At 50.2% G+C, this 9,639-nt stretch overlaps 2 protein-coding genes across 5 annotated transcripts in view; one reads left to right on the top strand and one right to left on the bottom strand.

The window, feature by feature from the left end:
• The window catches only part of ANKRD52 (ankyrin repeat domain 52), a 17,263-nt gene extending 15,375 nt beyond the window's left edge, over window positions 1–1,888 (bottom strand). Inside the window, exons 1-4 of one of the 3 annotated variants that reach the window (XM_019669081.1) lie at window positions 1,444–1,887; window positions 1,048–1,131; window positions 506–584; window positions 229–299 (exon numbers count right to left, since the gene is read on the bottom strand). In XM_019669081.1, coding sequence (XP_019524626.1) covers window positions 229–299; window positions 506–584; window positions 1,048–1,131; window positions 1,444–1,470 — 261 coding nt within the window. In that variant the 5' untranslated portion in view covers window positions 1,471–1,887. Of the gene's footprint in view, window positions 1–228; window positions 300–505; window positions 585–1,047; window positions 1,132–1,443 lie in introns of all 3 variants that reach the window. The other 2 variants (XM_019669082.1, XM_019669084.1) reach the window with 2 other exon arrangements.
• A 3,836-nt stretch (window positions 1,889–5,724) lies between these two features.
• COQ10A (coenzyme Q10A) lies at window positions 5,725–9,206 on the top strand. 2 transcript variants are annotated; one of them, XM_019669130.1, is made up of 5 exons: window positions 5,725–6,090; window positions 6,586–6,732; window positions 7,572–7,764; window positions 7,993–8,094; window positions 8,375–9,206. In XM_019669130.1, exons 1-5 carry the CDS (start codon window positions 5,957–5,959, stop codon window positions 8,540–8,542), a joined length of 744 nt encoding a protein of 247 aa, XP_019524675.1. In that variant the 5' UTR covers window positions 5,725–5,956; the 3' UTR covers window positions 8,543–9,206. The 2 variants fall into 2 exon arrangements, with proteins under 2 accessions (XP_019524675.1, XP_019524676.1); XM_019669131.1 differs by lacking the exon at window positions 6,586–6,732.
• Window positions 9,207–9,639: the final 433 nt, after the last annotated feature.

A 9,639-nucleotide genomic window follows, 5' to 3' on the forward strand; every position in this document is an offset into this window, starting at 1 on the left:
TGCCAGCCCAGTGTTAAGCTCTCCCCTGACGTCACATTAGCTGGCAACACTCAGTCCCCCCTTACCAGCCAGTTCTAGGGATAGGAGGGACGGGACAAAGGCTGGTCTTCTCCCTCCCCGGGGTAGAACAGCTTGTAAGGCAGAGGAATGAGGCTCTCCAACCCCTAACCTTCACCTTTAACCACCTCATCATCTTCAGAAGGGTGAAAAGAGGTGGGAGACCTGTACCTCATTTCGGGAGGCAGCAGCACGATGAAGAGGGGTCAGCCACAGTGTGTCCTTAGCGTTGACATTAGCACCTGTGGGGATACAATTTCCTCTTTTGAGGGGAGGTGGAAAGAGGTTGAGAAGGAAGCCAGTAATCAGGCCAGGGAATTGGGATGGAGCTGTAGCCTCGCCTGGACCAAGCGCCTGGACCAGAGAACAATCTTTGGATATGAAAAAAGAGGCTCTTTCCCTCAGGTCCCCTCCCTAGGTGCCACACCTTCCAGCTCCCCACTTTCACCTGACATCAGTAGCAACTGGAGGATGGGGACATCGCCTATGTAGGCAGCAGCATGCAGTGGGGTTCGCCTCTCTTGGTCCTGGTAAGGTGAAAAAGAGGAGCGGCTGTGGGGGTGAACTGAGGAGGACCCCAGCCCAAGTCTTGGAGCCCCTGGCTTCTCCCCACAACCTCTTCCCATTGGTTCTGCAGCCTCCTAAATCCCAATCCTGGGTCACTGAAAGAGCCTAGGGAGGGTGGAGTCAGGGGATCAGGGCCAAGGGGCCCGCGAAGCAGTCTCCTCCTTTCGAGAGGGGAGGGGTAGCTGCAGACACTGTTGGTTCAGAAGAGAACACCGTTCCTGGGCATCCTCAGCCTCGCTGATCTGTGCTCCGGGCCTGACCTGCTCCCCATCCCTAGAGGTAGAACAGGTGCCCATCCCGGGGTGGAAAGAGCTACGGCCTCATCCGAACCAAGGAGACTCGGAGCCGCCCCACTGGTGGGGAGGGGTCCAGAACACCAGGGCCCAGATTACGGGCTCGCCATCCTCCCTGATCTCAACTCACCAGCACATTGATGTTCTCCTTCTGCGAGAGGAGGGAACGCACTTCCTCCACATCTCGGCTAAAGATGGCCTGGACCAAGGGCGGCTGCAGGGAGAGCCAGCGTTCAGGGAACGAGCCGGAGCGGAACCCAGGAGGGGGGGTGCGGGGGGACACCAGGCGTCGGGGGGGGGCATCGCTAGAAGGGCTCCGTTCTGGGGTCCTGGCTGCAGGGGGCTCCTGCGATGTCTCCGCCGGTCGCCAGGACCCCAAGGACACAGGCTCGGTTGAGGGGAGCGCGGCATGGGGCGGGGCGGGAGCCCCGGGCTCGGGCCCAGCCTAGGCCGCACATCCCCGGGCTCGCGTGGCGGCGGTGACCGGCCCTGGAGGGAGGAAGCGGGAAAAGGCAGGAGGGCTGACCTGGTCCGTGATGCTGAGGATCCCCATGGCCCGGCCCGGGCTCCGTCCGCATCGAGCTCCCGGCGGCGGCGGCAGCGGCTCCACCGGGTACACCGGGCGGCCCAGGCGGCGGCTGCGGCGGCGGCTGCGGGGAGAGCGCGGCCCCGCCTACCGGGGGGCGGGCGAGCGGGAGCCCGCAGCGCTCCCTGGCGGCGGTCCTGGGCCCGGCCGCAGGGTCCTTGCAGCGCCGCCCCGGGCCGCGGCGCCCTCCGCCCTGCCCTGGCAGCCGGAGCGGCCCCGGCTCCCGCACTTCGCGCGCTGGTTTCCGGGCTTCCCAGGCCTGCCGCGTTGTGCTCTTCGCTCCAGTGTGACGGCCCCGGGATCCCCTCAAAAGACTCTAGTGTCAGCTCGGGCCTTGGCGCTGCGGTACCTCCCAAGCTGAGGGCCAAATGGCTGTCCCGATCTCACCCAGCCCACAATGCCTCCGCCGGAGCTAACTCCTCCCGTCAGCTATTATACATCCCCAAATCCCCCACCCCCCACCGCGACTTGGGGAAACGCGCGTGGAGATCTGGGGATTATATATGTCAGTAGCCTCAGAAGGAGGGAAGGCACCTATCTCCACAGGCGGTGATATGAGTTGGGTAGCAAGGAAATAGCAAAAGTGCCCAGGCTTCATAGAGAAAAACCTAAGGACTTTCCTGCTGCAGAAAAACCCCTACAAAGAGGACGAGACAGCTGGCAGCTGAAGACCTCCAAGGCCAACAGAAGGGGCACTCTTCCACTCCCTAATTACTCTACTGCCAGGTTAGGGTGGTAGGTTGACTGCTACCTTTTAAAAGGCTCAACGGTTTCTCCCCAGAAAGGGGTGGGGGTGCTTCCCCCTCCTCCATTGAGAGCAGCCAATCAGGGAAGATCTGGATGGAGGGCGTCCCAGCCCAGAAAGGGAAAAAGAGGGAAGAAAAGTGAATATTGAAAAATTGGTACAATTTATCAAAGGTCATTCAGAGTCCTGTTCAGAGCTCAGCAACTCAATAAGTGTATTTTAACAAGGGAACAGGTTTAGGAAGAAATGTAGCACGTTGGCCCCCTGTCAAGACATAGATATAAATGCCCTCCCTTGCTCTCCAACAATCTATGCCTCCTCATTGCTTTCAATATCTTGATTCCCTCTGGAAAAATACACAAGACACTGGTACCAGGGCTTTTTCCTGGAGAGAGAAACTGGGGAACAGAAAATGAGGTACAAGAGGGAAATTTACCAATCACTATATACTTTAATAATGTTTTGATTTTTCACCATATTGAAAATAAAATTTACAATGTTACTTAAAACCTACCTCTTCCAGGGAGTCTTCCCTGGTTAACAGGTTCTTTCCCTTTTGTTAGGTCTCCTTAACACTTACATAAACTTAGTTTACACTGTCACAATCACGTTTAAATTGCACCCTTTTGTTCATTTCACCTTATATCTTTGACATATGTACAAGTATCCAACAGTTCAGAATGGATTTTAAATTCCTTGTCTTTTTTTCAACACAGGACTGTACATTGTTTTGTTTGTTTGTTTTTCTATTAAAAAAGGATTTTGAGCTCTGAAAGCCAGGATATACATGCAATTATTTTTGTAGCTCTAGCAGAGCACCACGTGGGAACAGGCACTTAATATTTGATGATGAAGATGAAGAAAGAGGAAGAAGAAGAAGGAGGAGGAGGAGGAGGAGGAAGAGAAGGAGAAGAAGAAAAAGAAGGAGAAAAAAATGAGGCTGAAGTAGTAGAAACCAAAGGTAGCTGGGGGTCAGATGGATATGGGTGTTGGGACATGCTGACTTGGCTATTGGGTATGATAGACCTTCCAGGAAGGGTATGATAGACCTTCCAGGAAGGGCTAAGCTAGGATATGGCCTCGAGGATGAGGAGGAGGGGACTATGTGGCCTTCATTGCCTGAAATAGCTCTTGGTAACCTGAGGAATTGGGAGTCAGGAGTTAAGCTGGAGTCACGTGCCTGGTTCTGGCGTGGGTGTAGAGGTGAACAAGGAAGGTTGCCAGCCGGCTTCTTTGGGCAGCTGGAAGGAGGAGGAAGGGCTAGAAGAGTTATTTTTAATATTATTCAGAGCACAGAAAGAGGATTTCCCAGTAGGGAAAAAAGGGATATGATGTAGGTAACACAGATACTTCCAGGGCTCAGGGAGATGCACAGGGTGGAGGCGGAGGAGGCCAGAGGTGGTGGCAAAGCTCTCTTATGCAGACAGTCCTTCCGGATTCGACTACTGAATTCATATTTGTATAAATCTAGGCAGATGCCTACTTGTCTTTAAGACTCAATTTTTATTCTTCTAATCAAATGTTGATTGAAAACTCACCAATGTGTACAGCCTTATACTAATTGGTTCGGAGGTAGAAACTTAGAAGTAATGGTGTCTATTTTTGTGGAGCTTATAACTTAGTAGAACATACACATGAAACAACTAGAGAATATAGGATACATGCTTCTTTACATGACATTAATATTGACGAAGGGGTTCAGTCAAGAGGGTCTTCCTGGAGATGTATTTTAAGTCAGTACTTGAAGGAAATTATCGACGTACAATGATGGGAAAATGGCAGGCAATTGGTTGTTTCAAGTATGGGGAATTAACAAGAAAAAATTTAAATTGCAGTAATTAGTTAATCTAATTAGTAGGGGGGACAACAAGCAAATTGGCTTGGCAGGCCTATTGTACCTTGGGGATTCTGCAGCAGTTAACTCGGTTAAGGCAGAGTGTTAATGAGGTCACAGTTCAGTCATGTATCCCAGTTAATTTCTGTCTTTTATCTGGCCAGATCCTTCCTCTTTAGTCTAAGCAGCTGTCTCACATGTGTAAGCCCTTAGTCAGAGAGAGTGGGGCCAAACAAGAGAGTGGGGTTGGGAAGAGTAAATCTGTTCCTCAAGGTCACATGCCCATCCAAGAGAGGCTCCATTTTATCATCTTTGAACTGGAAGGAGATACTGTATCTTGGATGGTTGGGGTGGGGGTGCTGAGGGGAAAAGAGGAAATGTTAGGAGAGAAAAATAAATTAGATCATTCCGCTAGTTTGGGGCTTTATACTCGTGTATATATAAGGATTAAAACACCTTCCTTACAAAATGTTAAATGTAAACCAGAGTTCAAGGGAGGGCTCCTGCTCCTTGAAATTCAGATGAAATGGGCTCAAACTTTAAATCACTCTATATCCAGTGGAAGGCCCAAAATTAATGCCAATCTCAAGGAGTGGGGGTGGGAGGTGGGGGGAGGGGGATGGAGGATTTATATCTGTTTCCAGGCCCCTGTTTTGGGCTAGATGTCTCTCTTCCACACCAATTAGATCCAAAAGGCAACACTTTTATTTAACCCCCCCCCATCCCCCCACTCCCACACCCAACACTACTCAGGCTTCCTGAATGTGGAGATCTTGACTAAAGATTTAGAAAGAAAGTAGAGGAGGGGCTTCCACTGTAGTAACATAAATACCTTTAAATGTAACCAGCAGGCACCAGCATTCTTAAAATGTCCTTCCTCTACTACAACGTGGGAGAATTTCAATGGCTCTTGTACCTACCCACCCACCTAGATCCAGCTCTAATTGCTGATTTCTCTCTCCTCTCTCCATTTCTCCTCCTCCTCCTCCTCTTTCTTCCTCTTCCTCTCCTTCTCCTCCCTGCTTCCTGCTTCCTTCTTTTTTCGTTCTCTCCACCTTTATCAAGAGCGCCCCCCCTACCCTTACCCCTCCCCCCCTTGTATCATGATGGAAAGCAATATAGTGACATTTCATTGCCTGGGGTCCTGGCCATGGGGTTCTCAACCTTCATGAAGTGCACACTTTTCCAGACAAAGATGTTTCTCGTAAAAGTAAGTCTGGTTCTTCTCACCCCAATTTATTTGTATAAATGTTAAAGGAGAAAACTATGTAAAGTCTTAACCCAGAGCTCAGAACGTTCCAAAGATATAAAGCACACACTAGGCTCTGTGGAGTCTACAAAGATGAACAAGACTTATAGAACAAACTATAAACAAGGCAGGATATGATAAAGGCACTAAGAGAGTTCAGAAGATCAACAGATATCTACTGTTGATACACTCACAAAGTCGCCTTTCTGTTTATGTATCCGTCCGTGACACCAGACTAGCCAAATAGTTTGCCTAATGACCTCACGTCACCCGGCCACGTCTACATCTCAACACACACTCCAGTGCCCTTTCTCCCTCCCTAGAGGTGTGAAACTACATCTCCCGACAGGCCGCGTTGTCCCCTTGCTTCCTCCCTCTCCCAGTCCCGAGCCATGGCAACGGCGTGACGTGAGGATACTGGGAGCTGCCGGAGCAGCGGTCGCAGCTTCAGTTCTAGCTCACCCCGCCGCCCGGTCGGGAGCAGGCAAGAGGCGCGGTTGCCCCGCGCCACCCCTGCGCTCCAGGGCTTTGAACCGGCCTGGCGGCCGCTTCCTGCCACCCTCCCTCTGGAGTGACGAGGGCGCAGCGGGTGTCAGAGCCGTGAAGGCCAGGGAGGGTCACGCGCATGGCCTCGGCGGGCGCGCGGCGGCTCCCAGCCGGGACCCGCGCAGCGGCCCAGCGTTGCTGCGGCCTCCAGCTCCACCGGGGCGTGCGCTCGGCCCCGCCCCCAGGCCCTCCGCGACCGCCGCGACCAATGAGGTGAGAGGGAGGCGCGGGCGGCCGAGCGGGAGGACGGGGGGTCGCCCAGGACCCTGAAATTCTGCGATGGAGGGTTGCAACCCTGTGGTCTTTTGTAGAGCTTTGGGGAACACACTTTTTAAGTTATTCGCGAGAGGAAGTCCCCGGGGTGGGTGCCCAACCACTTCTTGCCCCTTGCGGCAACGGGCTTGGCGAGGCCCTGGGGACTGTGATTCTTCCTAGCTTTCAGCAGTAGCATAGCCCCCAGTCAAAGGCAACTGGCGGTTCGCATGCACCCCGCTTTTTCCAATTTCCTCCCCCGGCGCTGTCCTCGGCTGCCCTCGACCTTTCGCACTCGTGACTGCCTGGCCAGGGAGCCTGGCGGGCTGCAGCAGGTGCTGGGGGAAAAGCTTGCCTGGACGACCTTCCTCCGGGATGCGCCCCTATTCCCCTTCACCTGGGAATGGTTGAACACCAAGAATTGTGACGTTGTCTTTCCTTTCCTTTTGGCCTTAGATTTCTGATTTCCTGCAGCCTCCTCTTGCCCCGGGCTGCCCAAGCCTTGGCAGCTGAGGCTGGCTTACCTCCTAGCCGTTCCTTCATGGGCTTTGCTGCCCCCTTCACCAACAAGAGAAAGGCTTACTCTGAGCGTAGGATCATGGGGTGAGCATCCTCCCCTGGCCAGCATTCCTCCACATTCCCTTCCCCTCCAAATAACCATGTGCAGGTTTGAATGTAGGGGTAGCAATAGTGGGCAAGATTCATTCCTCTCCTGTCTATATTACTGATCCTTTATACTCCCCTGCCAGCCTTCCAATCTTAAATTCTCTCTTTTTGGTTGCTGTGCATGTGTCAAGTGAAACTTGCAGTTGGACAGTATAGTGTAAGACAACAAGGTTATTATTATGTATCTCTGCTGACCTGATTTTGTTATGTATTCTGAGTACAATATAAAATAGCTAACACTTATTGAGCTCTTGCTACTTCTAGCAGTTAGGCTGCTTAAGTGTTTTACATAGATTTTCTTATTTGCTCCTCTCAACAAACCTGTGAATCAGGTGTTATTGTTACCTCTGATTTGAAGGTGAGAAAATGGAGGCACAGGTAATGTACCTAGGGCTACACTGTTACAAAGTTGTAGATATGAGTCCTTGAGTGAGTCCTTGTATGAGTCCTTGTATGATTGACAAGCTCTGTTCTTCCTAGATGAGCCCTCTTAAGATCAAAATAGATAGTAAATGCAAAAGTGTTCTGTAAACTGCAAAACATAAGGTAACATTAACATCATGAAAATTTTGCACACTTGTTTTTGGGAAGTCATTCATTCAGGCTTGTGATCTCTAGTATCTGAAGGTGCATGGTTAGTGGGCAAAGGTACTAGGCTCTAGTACCATAGTTCAGGCTCCTTGCCCTGGGTGCCCTCCCTCTAGTTACTAGAGGCACCCAGGGCAAGGAGCCTGAACTATGGGGCAGTTCCTTGGCCTCTCTGATTCTTCCCCCAGGTACTCAATGCAGGAGATGTTTGAGGTGGTGTCCAATGTCCAGGAGTACCGCGAGTTTGTGCCCTGGTGTAAGAAGTCTTTGGTGGTATCCAGCCGCAAAGGTCACCTGAAGGCCCAGTTGGAGGTTGGCTTTCCACCTGTCATGGAACGCTATACCTCTGCTGTTTCCATGGTCAAACCTCACATGGTCAAGGTGAGGCCTGTCTGGAAGGGATTGATCAGGAAGTTTTGTGTTCCCTAGCATTTTTACATTAAAGGGCTATTTGGCCTTCCTCATAAGGATTTTATCTCCATGTGTCAAGTAATTCCCTAATAAAATATTAGAAGGAAAATGGCTTTGAATTCCTTTCTGTAGCCTCCTGTATCATATATGTTTTATTCCATTGTGTGATGTTTAAATACCTGACTGTCCTAATTCTAGGCTGTTTGCACTGATGGCAAGCTCTTCAATCACTTAGAGACCATTTGGCGATTCAGCCCTGGTATTCCTGCCTACCCCCGAACTTGCACGGTGGACTTTTCGGTGAGTCAGGAGGCTGTGTGGCACAGGGCTTCAACTGGGTGTGAGGGCAGAGCTGAAATGCTGTGACCGAGTTATTCTTTATGTATAGCTAGCACTTAGCATTTCCCAAGTCAGCGACAATCCCAGGTTTGACTTTTTCTCCAACTTGGTACTGGGCTTTTGAGGGGATCTAAGGAACTGGAGGGGGAGGGGAAGGAAAGTCATTGAGTAGTATCCCTGCATTTGGCCAGTGACTATCCAACATGGTCTTGAAGAGTTTCTGTCTCTTACCCATTCCCAGATTTCCTTTGAATTTCGTTCTCTGCTGCACTCCCAGCTGGCCACCATGTTTTTCGATGAGGTTGTCAAACAGAATGTTGCTGCCTTCGAGCGTCGGGCAGCTACCAAGTTTGGTCCAGAAACAGTCATCCCCCGTGAACTGATGTTCCATGAGGTGCACCAGACTTGAGGCAAAGGATTGTGCCTTAGCTTCTCCTCTACTCTCCCTCCCCACCCAATTCTCTTATTTATTTGGCTCCTGCTCCAATCTGAGAGAAGAGTCTGTGTTCATAATACTTTCCCCCTCTCAATTCTCCAGAAATTGCGCTCTAAGCTGGCTGGAAATGCTGGGGGAAAAGAAAAGACAGGGGGTTATGGAAAAGAAACATGCTTAGGAAACAGTTAGCCTCAGCTTGAGAGCCCTATATGCCTGATGCCTACAGCCTTCTCACACTGAATTATAATTAAGACTGTGTGGTTACCCGAGCCCTGTCAAGGTGCCTTAGTATCTGACCAGGGGAAGATGGCAACTTTTCTCAAGGACTGAATAAATTGAGCTTTTTCAAAAATAATTAAAAGTAAATGTCCAGTAAATTAAAAAAAAATTGAGCTTTTTCCTCTGACAGAGGTATTGATGGTCAATAACTTTTGCTTGACTGAAATGTCTCAGATGTCAGAGATCTGGCCATAGCTTGAAACTATGGTCTCACTTAAAGAATTCACTTTTCCATGCTAGTGAAGAGCCTGGGGCGAGGCGAAAAAAAGCACTGAACGGAGTTGTACTCTTGGGTTGTACCTTATTCTTCCACTTGGCTTTTTATAAAATTTCAATAAATTAATTTTGACAGTGTGAATTTGGCTTTTTTATATTATTTCTTGGGGGAATATATATAATATAGATACCACAGAGTAGAAGAAAGTCATGGCTTCCTTCCTAAGGGAGTGAAGGTACAAGGACTCTTGGACATAGTGTCCCTGCTAACTATAGTAGTACATTCTACAAGCCAGGACCTAGTACCCACTCCCTTGCCTATTAATAGACTTTTTCAGAAGGTCAGTTGCAGCAGGAGTCTCAGGACGGAATTACTGGTCTCAGACCTCCCATATAACTGATGCCCTCAGGCCCTCTTATTTTAGGGGCCTCCTTAAAGGAGGAATAATGGGCATTCCATGAAGTACTAGAGCCCTCTAGTGGTTCACGTATTGAGCTAGTAGTAGTCCTACCAGTTTGTCCTTGGTATAGTTTGTTCCTTTTACCCAGGGGGCTGGACCAATTTCCTTGGATTA

Source organism: Hipposideros armiger, unplaced genomic scaffold (assembly GCF_001890085.2).
Source record: "Hipposideros armiger isolate ML-2016 unplaced genomic scaffold, ASM189008v1 scaffold_548, whole genome shotgun sequence".
In the NCBI taxonomy this organism is placed as follows: domain Eukaryota; kingdom Metazoa; phylum Chordata; class Mammalia; order Chiroptera; family Hipposideridae; genus Hipposideros; species Hipposideros armiger.

Coding starts and splice junctions, on each gene's coding strand:
- COQ10A (XM_019669130.1), top strand. CDS start 5,957: ATGGCCTCGGCGGGCGCGCGGCGGCTCCCAGCCGGGACCCGCGCAGCG. Junction 6,733..7,571: donor TCTGAGCGTAGGATCATGGG/GTGAGCATCCTC, acceptor TTCTTCCCCCAG/GTACTCAATGCAGGAGATGT. Junction 8,095..8,374: donor CTTGCACGGTGGACTTTTCG/GTGAGTCAGGAG, acceptor ACCCATTCCCAG/ATTTCCTTTGAATTTCGTTC.